Consider the following 19,960-nt stretch of genomic DNA (forward strand, 5'->3'; position numbering starts at 1 on the left):
ACAGCATCAAAATATCCTATCATTTTAGGGTGAAGAGAAGCTTGAATCACTCCATGTGACCAAGTACCCACTGCTGATCAGAAATCAGTGCACATGTCCTTCCTAAAACAAATTCATGTAGTGAGCACTTTCCTACCCTCAGACACCTTGTTTGCCAGGGGTTTTCTGTAAAAATGCAATTGAATGAGAAAGGAGAAGGGCTGCACTCTTGCTTTATAAAGCTCCAGCCCATGCTCCTCCAAACACTCATGAGAACAGGCAAAAGTAAATGAATGCAGACCACCTGAAACCTAATGCATATTTGAAGCAGATCTCAAGCCTGATGCAAATTTCCCACATCTTTAATGGAATGTAAGGTAAGCCCTGTTACTTAAAATGTGACACAGAGGTCCACAGCAAGTGGCTGAATGGGTTTAATTACCCTGAAAAATTAAAATCAGCAGTTCATCGTACAGTGGGTCCACTGATGGAACTAGATGTCCCTATGCTCCTTTTTCCCAGAAAAAGCACAAAAAAACCTCTTCCCCGCCCCCCCTCCCCCACTGTTCATCAAGTCTGATCCTGAGCAGCTGTAAGTAGTTAAAAATACAAAGTCATACTTGTAAGATAATTTTCAGTAAGCAAACGGTGGCAGAGCAGTCCTCCATTGATTGCAGCTTTTTTAGTGTATTCTGTGAAGAGATGTACAAGGAGAAAAGCAAAAAGCTGCTACAGGCTCTGTGTACATGGCCCGATTGTTTGGTATAAGAAAAAGGAAACAACTTCACAGAAATCTAAAGGGGGAAAAAAGTAAAAGAAATTTTATCTGGAAACCAAAGTATAGGAAATGCAGAGGCACTTTCTCTTTCCTTCTTTTTTTTTTTTTTTTTTTTCCTACAGCCCATCTGTAAGAGAAGTGCAAAGTAATTAAGTTTTCTGACATCTGAGAAATAGGTAACACCCAAGCTAAGCCTCCAGAAGTTTCAGCTAAAGCTTGGGGACAGAAGCTCTGTATGCTGATATGGGTTTGTACTTATGGCATGCTTACAGAAGAGAGACTGCTGTGCAGTGACCTACGATTTGTCCATAAGAAACAGTTCCCTCCCTTTTTAATTCATCACTTCTACTGCTCAGGCTACAGAGGTAGTAAAAACAAAACAAAACAAAATCCCAACAATAACGAAACAACAAAACAAAACAAAAAAGAACCACACTCTTGCTATACTGTACATTCAGAACCCTGTGGCCACGTTGTTGTCCTAACAATGAACAAATTCATTAAAAAAATCAACATTAACACACGAATGTGCAAAGAGCACATTCCAAAGCCAGTGCTGTGGTAAAGCAAATGTTCGTCCACAGGAGGGGATGGGGATTCTGTGAATCACCAGGAACAGAGAAAGTTATTTCTGGCAGCCTGCATGCGAACGTAAACAGGATCCGTTTCTCCTTTTAAAGTTCTGTGCCACCAGAACTATTGAAATGTCACTTCCCACCAGAGGAGACTTTTCTGTAATCATTAAAAAATACATTAAAAAAAGGGAACCATAGAGCAAGAGACTATCGTGTTCCCAAGCTGGCAGCTGGCAGAGTAGCCCAAGTTTGCATTGACATTTTGCTCCAGATGTTGTCTTCTTTTTCGCAAAGTGAAAAACCGAGGCTGACAGATTCTATCAGGTTGCCAGAGCCCCAGTTCAGCTTCATTTGGCTTTCCTCACTGGAGGGAAAGGAGCATAGAGTTGTGGTTGTGCTTCAAAGGTCCACTTCAACTTGGCAGCTCCTTAGTTAGCAAACTGCTGGTAAAAAGCAAGTTTGACCCTCTCAATGTGATGGCAAAGTTTAATAGCTGGCCCAAGTTTCAAGTCCATGCACTCCTGAACGGTGGGCAGGGTCAGCAGCAGCAGTGCCTGGCCGTCAATTTCCTGTCAGAAGACAAAATCTCCATAGTGACTTTGCATTTTTGTTCTCCATCCCCCTGCAGCTTTGACTTGCTGTCATTTCAGATTCATGGGCGTTTGTGAATTAGTAGTTCCTTCCATGCTACTCCAGGTAACTTAAGAACCTTTATTTCTCACTAAAAATTTAATTCCTTTCTTAAAATGCTAGCTCAAGTTCAGTACTTAAGGGACAGAACCTCATGAGAGGCTATTTTTAAATCAACCCAACAATAGAAATGAAGGAAATTTCAGACAGAAAGTCATTTTACCTAACTTCTAATCATTCTATAGAAACAGATGTTCTACAAGGCAAAGTGTATCTTCTGTAACATCTGTCATAAACCATATTCAGCACCAGTTCCAGTACTAGTCTTGATAGATGATATTTTTTGTGGCAAATTTTAACTAAGATGCATCATTTGACTTATATTTTTACTTTAGTCATCATACTTTAACACAGAATTGTTCACTTGTTGCATACAACATTATGACACCTGCAGTTAAGTCTGCAGAATGGAAAACATTTATCATTTGGAGTCCTCAACTCAAGTTGCAGAACAGTATCATCTACAAAAACAGGTGCTGCTTTTTGTGGTGCTTTTCATGGGCATTCTCTGTGGTTTTGGGATTCTGATGCCTCACAGACTAAAACCTCCTCCACTGAGTACTAAGAAACCCAAACATAATTGTGTCCATTCACTTCACCCTCCTCTCCCAAACTACAGCAAGTTGTGCATGTGTTGTTTTTTTTCCCTCAGAACCCTACTATACAATTTAAACTAGCTTCTTTTTGTAGCCAAGTAACAGAGCTTCAACACTTTAACAGAATATCATACCTGGTCGAGGAATATTCTTGCCAGCGGTGCACAGTCAGTGGATTTGAGGAATCGCACAACGTCAGCCACGCTCCATTCTAGAGGGTTACTGTCCAGCTGCAGCTTTTCAGCAACTTCAATCTTTATCTCCTAGACAAGCCACCCAGCACAAAAAGAACTAAAATATTACAGAAGGCATGGACCAACAGTCCCCTCTGCTCCCCCCCACTCCCGATGTTCAGCTGCCAAATGAAGCTGTAATGAGAGCTCCAAACTGTACTTGCTCTGTGGTTAAGAGATGTGCAGAACAGCACTGTGCTGCAGGTGGAGGTCACATCCTCATAGCCAGTAAGCAGTGATCTAAAACCAGGACTTGGCACTGCTGAAGTTGAACCAAGGATGGCTAACAGCTGGGAAGTGGAAAGCTCCCCATTTTGCCTACGGCTTTCTGTTTAGTCTTTATTACGGTCTTGTAACATGACTGTAATAGCAATTGTGATTTCTAATTATTCTGCAGTGTCTTCACAATGCCCTTATGGGATAATGGAATACTTTATAAAAATACACGTGATGGTTAATAGTCCCAAGATATTTGTGCTTACCCAACACTCAGAAAGGGCACTAATGTATTTTCAGAATTACCTTCGGTGAAGGAGGCTTATTTTCATCATCAGAAAAAGAAAAGGTCCTAAGCTTCCTCTTCCGCTTGTCTCGGTCCTGAGCCAGAGAATGAGACAGCTCACTCTGTGTAGGAGAGGACGACAGTGATTTCTTCTCTGATACCTCTGATTCCTCAAGTAATTCATCTTGCTGCTCTGATGTGCTATCCTCAGTCAAAGATTCTTCGTCTACCTCATCCTGGTCATCTTCCTCTTCTCCCCCACTGCCCTAGAAAGTAGGAAAAAAATAAAAAAGGAACAAAATCAGAAATAGGAAGTTTAGGACAAAAACTACAATTGCCATCCATGTATCTGCAGTAACCCGAGGTTACAAGGAACTAAGTTTGTTGTTTCAAATGAAGCTGGTCCATGATCACATACCGTATCTGTTAAAGGTGTTGTCAGTCTCATACCTGGGGAGATCCAGCTGGAGTGTTATCCACTGAAGTAGAAGAACGTTTTTTCTTATGAACAAAAAAATGTTTTCGTCTCTTCCTTCTTTTATTTGGTTTCTTCATGGCTACTTCCAGGTTACTGTGGCCACCCGGAGGCCTACCTATCCGCTTGTTTTTCCGCTTTCCATAATAGTGTGCTACCAGGACAGAAGAAAGGAGCATCATGTTGAAATGCACCTTCAATGCCACTAGTTATGTTTGTCCATCATCAGGACTGGAAAACCAGTAGCAGGACATTTCCCAGTAGAAATCCCAATTCTGCAAAACTTCAGAATGAGTATGTCTATGTTTTCCTCTTCAATTTTGTTTAAGGAAGAAGAGTTACTAATTAATTTTGTTTTCCCTGTAACAGGAGATTTACTTATCTTTGAGAAGCCCCATATGATCAGATTTTATATAAAAATCATCAACTACAGACTTCATCCAATTTAACGGTGTCTTTTGTGATGTCCTGCAGCTTTTAAACATGGCCTCCATGCACTGTTTGTTCTCAGTGTCACATGGTTAAGATAGTTTTAAAAAAACTAAAAGTCTAAAAAACCTAAAAGCTAAGAGAAGAGCTTTAAAGTATTTTATTTTGTTCCACAACAAAATGATAAAAGCAATTACAATGTCACTTATATTACAGTATTAGTCAATTCTTGTCCCAAAATGTATCTTACAGAGATAAATACAACAATTTAATCTACGGTTTTACCATTTAATTTAAAACTATTTTCGTCTGCCCTACACATTGGTACACAGATATTTTGTAGGCCAGTGCATGTAGTGCTTGAGCTTCTCTTTCTGTAAGCAAACCAATGTACTTTGGATCGCTTCTGGAGCAAAAGCAAAATATAACGCTCCCAAGTCCCACCTCAGTTTGACAGCCACTGCCTACTCACTGTATTTAGTCTTTGTCAGGACGGAGCAGTTCTCTGAACACTTGTCCAGCACCATCTGAGGGCCGAAGAGGTTTGGACAACACTCCAGCTTGATGCATGTCTTTCTGCAGAAGTCTGCTACCCGATCTGCTGTCCTTACCACTTCCACAGTTGCACGGTAGCTCTTCCCTTTGTACCTGCAATTGAAACCATGGTCATAATTCAGAAGTCCTCTAATAAAGGACAAAAGTACTTCATCAAAAATGTATAAGGATACTGCTTTAAGAATGGACTCAGGGATAGTCCAGGAAGCAGGTAGCCCTGGCTCTTATGACAGATCCTCGAGCAAAGTAAAAAAGCTGGCAGTACCAAACAGAACAAACACCGCCCTGCCAGTAACTATTAAATACCCTCTGAGAGGACTATCCTGGAGTTTAGATGGCGTGATTTCTTTGCTCACAGAGTTCTTTTCAAGGGACTGCAGAAGTGTCCACTGTGATACAGATAGCTGGTCCCCAAATCCCAAGACTGAGCGCACCAATTCGCACTAGAGGCCAAACAACTACTAATAAAATACAGCATCAAACAGCTTCTTGTGAGCCATTCTATGCCCATGTGATGGCAAACAAATGAACTACTGTTGCATTTCCATTCACTTTTCATCTAATTGCTGAACAATTTGTCAGGACAGTCATTTGCCATGACTCCACATATGGCTATTTCTTACTTTGAGTCAGACAAGAGCAATTTCTTTTTGTTCATCAGCCTTGTGATGGCACGGACAGAGTAGCATGGTGAAATACCTGCCCATCTCATGCCTCATTTCTGCTTTGTTCTCCCAGCACAGCTACTGACAAGTGCTGATATGTATTAGGGACTTCTCAGGCCTGCAAATATCTAATTAATGCACTGAAATAAATAAATAAATAAATAAATAAATAAATAAATAAATAAATAAATAAATAAATAAGAAAGAGAAAAAGGAAAGTGTCCTCATATTGCAGACATCCCTGCTCTCACTGCTGTGACAAAAGCAAGCAACTTCAGTGAAACAGATCAAAAGATTTCTTTCTATTTCAACCATATCTTTTATTTGCATTAACTTTTCTTGTAATCTTCCTGTTGTCCAAATCCAAATACAGAACAATCCTTCAATACATGGAAAAGTGTCCTTTTACACACAGAACTGATCCAACTAAAGAATTACTGACATATTCAAAACCGTGTAGTAAAGTCTGTGCTATGGCACACTGGGAAAATCTAATCTCTAGTACACAAACATGGTGACCTAATTACAAGGCCATCACTAGACTATAAGGTAATATCTGGATTTATCAAATATATGCAAATATGATCATGTTTTTTTTCCTAGCCACAGAATAATCTTGCAAAGAAGCTCCAACCCAAAAGGCTCAGCAAGAAAGCTATGGAGCACTTTAGGGTAGGTTGTTGTAGAAAGACTTCCATGCCAGTCCATTTCACAGCACTGCTACAACTGAATTTCAGAGGAATCTTCTTCCACTGAGAAACTGGCATGGAAATGCCATGGAATTCTGAGAAGCTTCCTAAGCAGTATGTGCTTCTGCTTTCAAATACTGACAATTATTAGGCAAATTAAATATCTTAAGCCTCACATGCTGGTCTGCCCTGTTGTACCTACACTGTTGTACCGGTACCACACCACTGGTACTTCACCAATAGCTGCTAACGAGCCAGCAGCAGAGTGCACATGGTGTATTAAGAAACATTAAATTCAGATGCACTTCACCAGACATTCAGAAAAGACTTTATATAAAGATTTGGAAATTTAGTCAGTCAGCATCTTTACATGCTATAAGCAATTTTTCCATCTCTGAAATATGAGAAGTTAAAGCCCAGACCCCAGAGGACACTGTCACTGGGATCAGCTGAGTGGGGAACAGGATGAGAATTTACTTGGCTTTTAGGGTTTCTCCATGCCCATGCCATGCAGCCTCTTCATCCAACTGCAGCTCTCGCAGGACACGGCTGGGTTTGTAAGCTGCATTGATCAATAAAGTGAGAACCTATCGTTGGGGGAAGAGGAGAAAATGTTTAGTTTATTTATACAACGAAACTTTTTTTAAAGTGCTAGGGTAGAATAGGAAATTAATTCTGTTCATTTGAATTATCCAGCATCAAAGCATTCATTCACAGCAGGATTACAGATACTGCCAAAATGAAAACTGAGAGCAGTCAACACTTTGGGCCATGCCAAACCTTCAAAATTTGTCTGCAGAGTCACAAGTGTATCGCAAGTGTATCGAGCAATTTCCCAGTCAATGCCTTCAAATTACATGTCACTAAATTGAAGCGCAGGGCTGGATACCACATTTGCATAACCTTGGGTAAATCTGAGTTATCACCTTAGAGCCTGTTTGACACATGAAGATATGCCTACAAATGCTGCAGGGTTTTACTGCCTGCCAACCCACTGCTTGCTACAAAATCACACTCCAGAATCTTAAGCTCCTTTCTGCTTTTGTGAACCACAATAAGGCCTGTACTATAATAAAATGAGAATTTCTCTGGTGCTGTGCAGCAAGTAACTCAAAGTTGTGAACAGCTTCAAATTAGTGTGGGATACTACAAAATTTACATTCAAATCTTGTTTCTTATTTTCAGCGTTTGCTTATCCCAAATTGGTTGCACCAATGTGTTAGGACTGCAGCTTCAGTCCTACTACCACAGCAATCCAGAGGTCTACAGCTCCAGTGAACGGTATTCAATTATCACACTATGCAAGTACCGAACTCACTGCAGGATTTATATAAAGAGTCAGAATCATAATTAAAATGTATATAACTAAGCAGATTGGTTGAACTTTTAGCAACACTCAGCATCTTGTACGTTAGCAGGATTTGTGCATATTTCATGCTTTCAGGTGGTGAAGAAGGTTAAACCTTCTTCGAGGTGAAATAAAGCTGCCACAGAATTTCACACTTGCTCTTCTGGAGTGCTGAAGAATGTACATCAGAGAACTGAAACTTGCAGAAAGGATGGGGAGAAATACAGTGTGGTGTTCACTTAGTTTGACAATGTGCAGCATCCTGCATAGCAAGGGACATTCAGCCCTTGCAAATGAATATGCTGTAGGACCAAAGAAGAGCAGACACTCCAATCGGAGACTGCAAGGGCATCTTCTGATGCCAGATCACGTCTAAAGAATGAAGATGCTTTTTTGCTAAAGAATCTGTTTTAGTTTTGTCAAGAAGTGCAAAACCTGCTGGTTTAAAAATAATAAGTGACATTTAAGCTGTCATTTGGGGGTTGGACCTGATAATCTCTTGAGGTCCCTTTCAACTCCTACAGTTCAGTGAATTCTGTGATAAGGGTTCTCAGAGATAGCTTCTGTGAGCTGCATTTTCCTCCCATAATATAGATTCACCATGGTAGATCAAGCCAGTGTTTCATGAAATCCAGGTCTTTATCTGAGCAGCCACTAGGGCCATTCACTTCTGAAAAAGGTAGGTAACTCCTCCAGCTTCCATGCCATCTGGCCATTTCTATAGCAGTAATTATTTTTTATACCTTAATGCCATCAGTCTCAAAAATACAATCTTCATCCCATATAGCTGCGAGTTTAAGATTAGTCTTAATTTACCTATCTGAAATTCCATTTAAGTTATTTAACAAGAAAATGTACTTTCCATTAAGCAAGGTACATTTGCTCAAATACAGGCTACCTCTTAAAACCATATTTCCCCCTACAACCTGGGGACACAATACCTTTGTTTTCCACAGTCCTGGGGCCCCATCTGCCCACTATCTATTTTACTAGGTACGAGCAAGCTTTATCCAGTGATAAAGTACTTGAACTAGATTAATGAGTCGAGATGAGGGTACAGGTCTGCTTAAAAATTCACAATTGCATTCCTCATCTCCAAATGCTGAAGGATCAGGCATATGTTTTTAAGCAGAGGTGTAGATAAATGATTTAAACAATTTTATGGGCATGCCAAAACACAAGTTTTAATTTTTAAGAAAAATATTTGAGATCAAAACAAGAGTATGCATCTCACTCAAACGTCCACCATGTTGTGTACTGGTATGATGCACACATATCCTTTTGTACGCTTTTATATACTTATGTCTGAAGACCAAAAAAAATTAATACGCACCCTCACTGCTGTTAAAAAATTATGACTAAGGTCTTTTTACTGTTTCATTCCCCCTGATGTTTGCTGGGGATGGCTACATTTATGCATGCAGAAATAGAACTTCTTCAATAATGAGCTTATCCATTATTTCATCAGATCATTGCAAATTATATCAAACTTAAATATTAGGAATTCTTTTCATTTCCCCATTACTGAAAACAGTTTTGCATTTCTGCTAAGAAAATCTGTATTTCCTCTGTTCTAACATCAGTGGTGCAAACTGTGAAGGAAAGCTTTTGGGATTATCTGAAACTAAATTCTGTTAATTAAAATTGAAGCATTTATTACAGCTATAAAAAGATATTAACTCCTCTGGTCATGGCAATTACAAGTTACTCTGTTTTAACCTATAAGAAAAGTTAGCAGCTGAAGGTTGACTTAACTCAGATAAATGGGACGTTTTTACTCCTTCCAGCTATTCATAAAACAGCCCATGATTTATCCTTCATTTTATACAAAATCCCGTTCGCTCATCATCAGTTTATGAACGCCTTAAAAGTATTAATTACCCATCTATAATGAGAGACACACTCTAGAGTTTATGATGTACTGCTAATAGAGGTACACAGCGTAGAACCACCTCACCTCTTTCAGAACAAGAACACAGTTCCCAGGTCCCACAGATTGAGGAAGCTCAGCAATCCTGCCTTTGTTAAGGTAAGGCCCTGAGAAGCACCGGTGGTTGAAGTAGATCTTTGGGCAGCAGTACTTTCCATTAATTATCACTGAGAAATAAGAAAAAAAAAAAAAAAAAAAGATTTAAATCACATGGTACAACCTCCCCAGCAAATTACTTCTTGCAATGCTTAATATTTTGCCTGCTGTAATAAAGGAAGGAAAAGAACACCTGAATGAGTTTAGTTTGGGTGAGTACAGGTGTCAAATTTGCCACCTCAGGACTAGTTATAGATGTTGCTAAAGATATTTCCCCATACTTAACAAGCATGCTTGCAAATTGACAAACAATAGAAAATAAAGCCAGTTATATATCAGAAAAGAAGCGTTTTTTCTGGCTAGTCTGATGCGTTATGGTACCTCAGTGAGAACAGGCAAGCAGATGGCAATCCCATCTATTTGGTAGCAGAGCACATTCTAACACAGTAATTACAGACAAATTTTCCAGTTGAATAACTCTCTCTTCCCTAAACTTTTGCCATCGGAGAAGCTGGCAAAGTTCTTCTCCAATATTCATCCTAAACTGCAATATTGATTGCTTTGCATTTTCACTCTTTTCACTCAATCAGAAGATAAAACTGATGAAGTGACCTTTGATGAAATGACATCAAGTTTGTTAAGCCTTCAAAGTGGTCCAATGCTGCTCAAAATTAAAGTTCTGTATAATATGTATTGTAAGATACTTACGAATTAAAAAAATAAGTTTAACCCTAACAGTGTTGCAGTATTTTTGATTGAGCAACACTATCACTTAAAGATCTTTAAATTAGGTAGGTGATAACTGCTAAATAAATGAAGTAAAATTCACATTATTACTCTATTAAAAAACGATTAAAATGCTAAGCAAGCACAAATTGGTTTTATAAAGCTTGCATTTGGTGCAGCTTCAGATATGCATTTCACTATACAGTAGACAGCAGAAGAGGCATTTTGTTGCCAAACAGACAGATCTGTATGACTCTTTAACCAGCAGATGTACTTATTCATCATATTCGTTCTAGCAACAGTTTAGAAAATTATTAGATTTCACCATCTGGCACACAACACAGCTTACTGTTTGAATTGCCTTTGTTTATCATGATGACAAAGTTATAAAAAGCAGATAAACCTGCTTCTCAAAGCTAGAATCTAACGACTCAAGAGTACAGATGCAGCATGCTTGTTATGATGTTTCTCCCAACATTATTAAACACAGCAGGTGACATTAACAAATCATCTGCATGGGTCACAGCATACATTTGGCTCCACATATTCTCTGTAGGGGGAAGAAGGTTTGGTGTAAAAATCTATTTTCCAGGTTTAATGCACATTTCAATTACAGGACACAGAAGTAATTGTATGGTTTTGTTCATTTCATTTTCTGACGTTCAAATCAATCAAGGATGAAAATCTTCAAGCTCTTTCCTCATCTTCTTTCCTGTATCCTGACAGAAGACTATTGAGCAGCACTATGAGCCAGGACTGTTGAAGGATTTTGGTTTTGTTCCCCTGCCCTTTCTGATCAATACCTGAGTCAGAAGAGTTTAGTTCCTGGTTCTTTAGTCCATCATGAACTGTCCTTGAAGACAAAACTCTGAAACACAAAGAAGGAGGTTGGGAAAAGGGACAGATGGTAAGGACAGCCACCCCTCAGCTGCTAAAACCCAATCATTAAAAGCCAAAAACATTCTTGCTCCAGCTTTGTTAATCTGCTGTTTATACATTCTGTATTTCATAACATTGCTCACATCAACTTTTTTTTTCTTAAATATACAAAGACTATTGATTTCAATTTGGAAAGAACTACTGGACTGCTAACAGCTAGCAGTGATCATACTTTGCTTGAATTGTACAGGCTGGCATGCTGATCACAGAATCATAGTTACAATAACATATAATCTGATAATCGCTTTACACAAAGCAACCAAGAGTAGTTTACTTTTTCTATCTCCTTTATCTTCATTTCACAGCACAAGGCAATGTACAGTCTTACCTAATGCACTTTGAAAAAGATGGATTTTAAACAGAACTCAATCAAAATGAATCAAGCACTCTGGTAAGTATCCCAATTACAAAACCATGGAAGAACAGTCTGCTCGTTATTTTAAGAACAATGAAAACATTGGCAGAACTACCGACAGATCTGGTGTTTGTAAAGCTCTAAGTCAATAAAACCAACTGTCAGGAATTCTACTGAGCATTTTTGAGCAGGCTCAAATGAAGGAGTTTCATATGCATGACAGTTTGTAGATGAACTGTAGATATTAGTAGGGCTTTTCTTTCCTTTGTGGCTAGTTTGGCCTTGTAATTAATTAAATTCAGGATAGAAGTATTAAATATACATCTACTGAGTAACAGTATTCACACTAGAAATGAACTTTCCAATCCACTGTGCAAAATCACAGCTATGTGTTAAGGAAGCCACGTTTTCTAAGCATGTTTACCTTACAGCAACTATCTTATTTAAAAAGGGAATACAACAAAAGTGGAATTGAAAAGCATTCTTGCAATCTTCCCTATTAATTGCCATTGAAAAGGCTAAAGCACATGTGATTATAAATTCACATTCTTAAGATCAGGCTAGTTTTTCTTAAATGTATTTCAATACTCACAGATAATGCAATCTTAGAAATGACAGATTAAAAATTTCAAGTCTAGAGCTTCAATGACTTGACCTATTCAACAGGTCAACTCAGTTGAGCCGCACTAGCATTGCTAAAAAACAAATTTCAAGCTTTCTATATCCCACCACAGCAGCACGAGAGGTCCTTTTCAATATCAACAGGAACTATCAACATCACGTTATACAGACTATGGAATTTCTCAACCCTCACTAGAGGGCTTCTCTAAAGTTGTGTCCCCTAAGACAACAGATTTACCAATTAGGGAAACAAGCAAACAAACAAACAAACACACAAAAAAGACCCAGCAAAACACTATTACTTACTGTTTCTCGGGTTGAACTACTGCAATCTTTTTCTGCTTGTTTACTGAAAGGAAGGAGAAGAAAATAAAAACCACAAAGCACAGGAAGCAAGCAAATGAAGCTTCTACTGCTGTATTTACTAGACACCTTTCCTTTAAGTTATATGCCAAAGAGAATCTATACTCAAAGTCTCTGCAACTGTTAAATAGCTGACCCACTAGAGTCAATTTTTACCTTACAACCAGATATTAATATTATAATAATGGTAGTAAATAATAAGATAAGGCAACATGTACATCCACAGCAATTTCAGGCTTAGTCCTCATCAAACATCTGGCTTTTTTTTAAGCTTCTTTTTTCTGATTAGGCTCCTCCTTCCTCCTCTGCTCTTCGCATTGCAGACATTTCCCAGACAAGTTTCTCTTGCTTTGACTTGCAGTAAATGACAGCTCATTCCAATCTTACCATTTTACTATCTTACCTAATAGACATTTTTCAGTTTTTCCATTAAGCTTTAATAAACAGAACTCACTAACCAGTTGGGAGAAGGCACTCTCTTACATTACTTACAGTGTAATTAGAACAGATAAGATTTACTTTTCAACATTTTGCCATTGAGGGATCGTGACAACCCTGGCACATTTACAAAGCCATTCCTTCTCATTTTAACTCCCAAATGTATACATACTCAACAGTGCTTTACTAAGGCATTAATTTTGCTTGCACAACCCAAGTATAAAATCAATCAGTCAGACACATTGCAAGAACAGCTCAGACAAAAGTATATGCACAGCACGCGTGTGTGTGCATGTAGGCTTACATATCGTTTCTTTACTGTGGCTAATGCATTGTTTCCACGCTCTCTTACAGGCTGTGAGGGTCTCAAACCAACAATGCCTGTTTTGGAGTTGTATGGATTCCAATTCCACTGAAGTATTTCTCACAGCTGCACCAAGAAGGCAGGGAAACAGTTGCCAAAAGGATAGATTGTCCATACACAGTGGAAATTTCTAAATTCAGTGATGCCACAACTAACTGTGCAGTAACCTATTCTCATAGGTCTTCACCACCTCTACCAAACCAGCTAACCACTGCAAACAAAACACAACTGATACCTATTGCTTTGCGCGGAGGTCTGAGCTGATATCCATTCGTCTCACACCAACCCACTGGAAATATATCCATTGATTCCACACTCACTATACAGTCAGGGACGGGCTTCTTGGAACCTGTTCAGTTAAAAGAAGTAAAAATTGAAAAAACTCATAACAATCCAAAAAACTCATTTGGTCAATGCTTTTTAGATGTTGCCAGAGGAGCTCCCTTTTTTAATTTACCACGTTTATGGTACACAGTATCAATTGTATATTCATCCTCCTTTATTGCCCAGATTCCTTCCTGATCTCATTTCTTTCCTCCCAAAGCTGGAGATGGGAATTTGCCCTCCCCAGGTTAGCAGAGATGCACAGTGCAGAGTAACTGCATGCTGATGGACTTTTAATCAAGAAGCAGGATTAATATGGAGGGTGTCTCATATAGCCTATCCAGTCCTAATGAAGAACCTCTCCAAAAGTTTTCTTCCAATATCTGGTCAAAGCTTAGATCAGGATGGAAGTCACTCATTTATTAAAAAAAAATGTTACAAGGCCTTGCTTTCTAAAAGACACTGACCAGCCTTTCACACAGTACACTAACCTCACACTGACACACTGCAGTGCGCAAATGCAATTCTTGCCTGGCTTAAATAAACACTGCCATACAAAGCTAGCTGGGAAACAGGCAATGCAAATGGATTGCTGTGTTTTTACTGATGGAGCAGTGATTTGCTGCCAATATTGAGCAGGTAGTGAGCTTGTTCCAGATACTTTTCAGGTTAGATGATGGTACCACAGCATAATCAGTGTAAGTGCTACACTTCTCTTCCCAGTCAGGCTTACCCTCCAGCTGAAGCCAGAGGTAAGAATCTTTCAATTTGGTGACTGTAGCAATGCAAACTTCTTCAGGGTCAACAGGGTTCACAGCCTCAAGTTTCATATTCTCTTTAAATCCGTGGTCAGAAGTTAACTAGGAAAAAGACAGAATACTTAATAGAATACCATCTTTATATCCAATGTATGATATCAAAAGCCATGAACGGGAATAACACACAAAAAAACACAATGTCTGAGTATCACAGAAGGACACTCACAAACAGAAAACTTCAGATAATTAGCATGTTAAATGCAATTAATATATATTACAAACTATAAAGTGTTTAAGTTAGGAAAAAAAAGATTCTATAGACAGACCTAGAACAGAACATATTTGTACTCAAAAATAAGGAGGCTGAGACTCTGAATGGATTCATTCCACTCCATGCAATCAGGGATTCTCTGCTGCTTGCTACAGAAGTGATGAATCCAACATATAGTCTGACAAGGCTTTCTATTCTATTATATTAGCTTGGAAATTTATTTTAGGTATGCAAATAACATTTCTGCCTCATCCAAATGAGTCCTGGCAGACAGCAATGGAAGCTTTCTTTCTATTTTATATTTTTGGATACATAGGTTTTTGGATTTATTCAAAAATTCTTAAAAAGTAAGAACGTGTATTTATCTAGATCCAAAGCACCTGAATTAAAAATAACAAGTAGCTGCCAGACAGAGGACTTTTCCTCCAAGAGCCACTCTGCAACATAATTACAGGATCAACATATTACAAATTCTGAAACTAGCCCACAGCGATCAACTCTTCTCAGAAAAGGGATAAAAAATTCAATGACCTATTCTGAGATGCCACAGCTTACAGACACAACAAGGGCAACAAAAATTCATAGACAGCAACACCCTCTTCAAAAAATGGTTATTATTCATTTTAATTTCTTTCCTTAAGCATTGCAATAGCCCAAGTATTGTAAATGGAATTGGAAGGTAGGTGTTAATGGCACCCTTTTCTGCTTGACAAGGTATTCTGCTCTGGGAGACAACAATGCTATCATTATACCAACAAAAGCCCAAAAACTAACAAGTACTTCAGGCATTGATTAATGTAAAATGATTACTTGGTACTAATTTAAGATGGCTGGTTATTGATTAACACAATGGGATGAATTTTTCATGCTGAAAGGAAGGAAGACTGAAATAATGTACTAAGTAAATGAAAATAAGGTCTATTAAAAGGCCCTATTTCCACAACCACAGGAGCACCGAAGATTGATGTTATTTCATGGCAATTCTGTGGACTCTTACACACTTCCATTTCACAGATCAGTCATTTCTTTTGATCTGCTTTATCACTGAACTGATCTGCTTTGTAACTGAAGCATTTGGTCTAATACTTACTTAGATAAGAAGTTCATATGCACCTACTTCATTCTGCCCTCATTTGCACTCTCTTAACTCTGCCATTTCATCAGTTATCACAGGCAAATTAAATCAAAACCATGTAAAATGTTTCTTGCTGGAATCAAATATATCATTCACATAAGAGAAAAAACATTTTTCTGCAAGAGAACCTTACCGAAGGGAAGCAGCTCTGGGGAGCTGCCTCAGCACCGCATTGTTTGAGGTAGTCTGCCCAATCGAAGTCCTGCCCTGGATAACCTGGGCAAAGAACAAGCACAGGGGTTAGTTTAACAGTGTGAGAACAACGGACTCATTTCAAGCTGACGTGAAATTCGTTTGGACCACTTGAGTTTGTCAGCTGACTACGGCTTCACTGAGCCCATAGCACGGTTCTCATGTATTTGAGATACTCTCTTTATTACCAGTGTAGATGAGCTTTGGGCACTGCCTCACTTTGATTCCTGTTTTGGCTTGAAATGGCATCAAACCAAAAGCAAAATCACAGAGAGCATGCTGAGGTTTGAACAGAATATATCTAAGCAGACAAGGGAAGTTCTTTTTTTGTTAAATAGATCATCTAAAAGCTGCTCAATAGCAACATATTACTCTCTTAAACACTTATTAAGTATCACGCCTTTAAAGAGAGCAGTTAGTCTTTCCTAAAAGTGTCAAGTTTGCTAATAGCTGTAAATCCATATGTGCTTGAAGGGAAGAGTCCTTCAGGGACAGAGCAACTCTCTCTCTCAAAAAAAGGGCAAATTAATTTTTTCTTGGAGGAAATACTTTGCTTCCCCATGATCTCATAAACAACAAGTAACTGAAAGGAACTGGGTGCAAAAGAAATGTGCTGCCATAATAGTTTGAGACTGGCAGTATAATAGCAAGTAGACAACAGCAGCAGTTGATTCCATAAGTGTCTTTGGAGTGCTCCATTCCAAGGGACATCTGTATCAGGGTTTAAGAAATCAAACAAAATTTTAAAACTAGTCTGAGAGTATAGTATAACCATAATTATCTACAAACATCAAGTGAGGGCCTAACCACAGACAGACCTATTTATTTTTCTCAGTTTTATCAGTGCCAGTGGGACTTGAGACCTCACATAATTCAGAATGCCCACCATTTCCTACGGGGTTAAAAGAAGAGAAGCTTAAAATCTCCATTAGATCCAGACACATGCCTATAAAGCAAGGTGTCTCCTTGAGTAAGATACAAAAAGTGGCTTTGCTTGACCCAGCATTACCCAGAATTTTGCATGTAAAAGAAAAGGAAAGAGACAAACATCCTACACAATTTGTTCCTCTGATATCATGAGCAGATAAACCAAAACATTCCCACTTCTGTGGTGGTGAATAAGGGTACCAAGTCCCTAGTTTTACAATACTGTTGTCACTTCCCTTTTGCAAAAAGGTCTTAATAATTCAGTAGCTGAGGATCACTGCTCAGTTCTGTTCTATCTTGAAGGAACATTTTAGTAATCCGCTACCTTGCCTGATAGGCCCTTGGAAAAAATACTTCATTAACATTTATAGTGATAAGAAAATATTTTAAGAATTTGAGTAACAATGTTCTGATCTGACTAGAAGCAAAAATCCAATGCACGGACCACAGACTTCTGATATTACGTTAATTAACGCTGAAATCAGCATCACCTTTAGCCCTGAAACACATCCTCCAAGCTTTCAGGTTTTTATGCAAGGCCGGTCCCCCTAGCCACTGCTACCTTCTCCAATCCAAGCACGTACACAGGAAACCTCAGACTCACTAACTCAAAACTCCTGTTTCTCAGAGTCTTTCATTTTCTTCACTTTTCCTACTACAAGTAATTCTTTTGCAAAAGTGTTGTCCTAAACATTGCACTCTGAGGACTGGCAATCTACTTCAAAGAGGAGGGAGCACGACAAACCTGCACAAACATACCTGGTGGAGGACTAAGATGCAAGCCATTCTTCAGACTCCATTGCACAGGGAAAATTCCAGCACTGTTGACATGGCAAATATAGGACTGGCTGGTTGTACGCTCTGGTCTCAAGTCATCAATTTCTATCTTGAAATATTTTTCATTGTATACCTGTAGTTAGCCAAAAGAGTACCATGCAGTCTTGTAAATAGCAGATAATGATCTACTTCTCCTTCATTTTGATAACTTTATTAGACAGCATAAAAATAGAAACATTGAAAAAAGAGTCTGTGGGAATCGTTAAGAAAGTAGACTCCTCTACATTACCTGGAAACTTAAGAAAAATAAATCATAATATAAGGCAATGTATAAGCACTTAAAAAAGTAAGGTGATCAAGTGCTATATGACATTCTCTTACAAAACAAACAAACAAAAAAACACAGGAGAAAATAGAACTTGAAGTCTTACATTATTTCACCAAAATTGAACTGTGTCATAGGATGAACTGTCAAAAGTAGAACACTAAGCTCCTGAACTGAGGAGCAGAACTTCATCACCATCAGAAAAATCAAATGATTTTGCTTCACTTGGAACATGTTGCACCTTCTTAGTAATAAAGTGAGCATCTTATTAGAAGAAACTGCACGTTATAGTTTAAAAGAGAGCTATCACTGAAATGTAAGCTATCATATTGACAGAGTATCTGTCCTAAAGAAAAAGCTGTATTTCTTTATTTTCGCACCAAAAACATTTTAAAATATGCTCTTGGTTTACGTTGTACAGGAACATTTTGTTTTACTACATGAAAACAAGTCTCTTACAGAACCTTTCACCTGTTTATCAACACAGGAAGATAGAAGCTGCTCACAACCTGAGTATGCTACGAAGTTTTCATTTCAACTTCTAAATCCACGTGTGGGCCCTTTTTTGAAAGTTCATAGCTTGTACATAAAAATGATATTAACTTTTGCAAATCCAAACTTTTGCAAAAAAACAAACATCTATCTTCAGTTGGATACTCAGATTATGAAGGATTGTATCTCATCTTAAAAACCCAGGTTTAACAGCTTCAGCCATTTGATCTTTTGATGTTCTATCTTTATGGAACTTTTCTTCTACTTTCAATTCCAATGTTTTCACCATCAGCAGTTAGGGTTGTTCTTTCTTTTTTTCCCCCTCACTCTTTCTTTTTTTTTTTTTTTTTTCCTCCTCCCACAGTGACCTGTCCCTGAAGGGAGACATACAAAATACCTAATTTGAAAACTAGTACAGTATTTTAAGACAATTGGTTAATGAGATTTTTCTGAGCATTTAAAAACACAAGTAGCAATTTAACTGAATTAAGACAAGTTAAAGAATCCCAGTACCTTGAGAACCGTAGCAGGAGATATCACGAAAGGAGCCATCGGGTCCACAGCTTCTAACTTCATGCCTTCAGAGAACGAATGTACTCCAATCACAGGTTTATCCTGAAAAATCAAGTATCAGTGATCACCTGCCTTTCTCCATCAGAAAAGACCAACCTTACGTAGGTTCAACTGAAGAGGGTAACTTGAGTTTTAGTAGTTCAGTAGAGTACTAGCAACCTCACTATCATAGAGTCTCAGCCCTCTAAGACTGCCATTTCTATGAGTTTTTAATAAGACTGAGTCCCAAAGATTTACTTCTCTGACATTCTCCACACAGAAGCAAGATTTCACAGTGCAGAGTGGTCTGCTAAGTCAATAGAAAAGTTCTTTTTTCCCCTAACATTTAGGGCTCATCATGATCTAACCTAAAAGAGGACAATAGAAGTCTTCACTTTCAGCTTACCAAAAGCCTACAAAAGAGTGTTCCTGCTCCAGACTTAGGTATATACTATTGGTTAAGATCCAACGGATTCAAGAGCAACACCACTTTCTCTTCTGTTCTGTTTATGGGCCCAAATGTAGCTGAGAAAACTGAACTAAGAACTTAAAGGACTAAATTTCCATTTCCATTTCTCAAAACGTAATTTCTTTTCAAAAGATTCAAAGATTTCTTTTTTTTTTTTTTTAAATTCATAAACATTTAAATTCAGACTCAATAGCAACATTTGTTAACACTGAGGGTCTATCAGGGCCCATTAAATAACATACATGACTATATCAGGTTACATATTAGGTGTTACATGTTAAACTTTTCAATATGCTCAAAAAACTAGGAGTACAGTTAATACCTCACTCCTCTAGAAGGACAGTAATCAACAAGGCCAGCTGGTAAACAACTGGAGATGCCATTATAGGGAT

The 19,960-nt window shown here is 38.3% G+C and overlaps 1 protein-coding gene across 1 annotated transcript in view; it reads right to left on the reverse strand.

Annotated features, from left to right (window-relative positions):
- Positions 1–554: 554 nt before the first annotated feature.
- The window catches only part of SFMBT1 (Scm like with four mbt domains 1), a 33,650-nt gene continuing 14,244 nt past the window's right edge, over positions 555–19,960 (reverse strand). The window contains exons 7-20 of the mRNA XM_032193802.1: positions 19,061–19,162; positions 17,713–17,863; positions 15,968–16,050; positions 14,404–14,530; positions 13,582–13,695; positions 12,488–12,530; positions 11,070–11,134; positions 9,472–9,611; positions 6,644–6,753; positions 4,730–4,905; positions 3,804–3,982; positions 3,374–3,619; positions 2,753–2,881; positions 555–1,901 (exon numbers count right to left, since the gene is read on the reverse strand). Of these exons, the coding sequence (XP_032049693.1) occupies positions 1,761–1,901; positions 2,753–2,881; positions 3,374–3,619; positions 3,804–3,982; positions 4,730–4,905; positions 6,644–6,753; positions 9,472–9,611; positions 11,070–11,134; positions 12,488–12,530; positions 13,582–13,695; positions 14,404–14,530; positions 15,968–16,050; positions 17,713–17,863; positions 19,061–19,162 (1,806 nt within the window). The 3' untranslated portion in view covers positions 555–1,760. The remainder of the gene's footprint in view (positions 1,902–2,752; positions 2,882–3,373; positions 3,620–3,803; positions 3,983–4,729; positions 4,906–6,643; positions 6,754–9,471; positions 9,612–11,069; positions 11,135–12,487; positions 12,531–13,581; positions 13,696–14,403; positions 14,531–15,967; positions 16,051–17,712; positions 17,864–19,060; positions 19,163–19,960) is intronic.

Source organism: Aythya fuligula, chromosome 10, assembly GCF_009819795.1.
Source record: "Aythya fuligula isolate bAytFul2 chromosome 10, bAytFul2.pri, whole genome shotgun sequence".
NCBI classification, from domain to species: Eukaryota; Metazoa; Chordata; class Aves; order Anseriformes; family Anatidae; genus Aythya; species Aythya fuligula.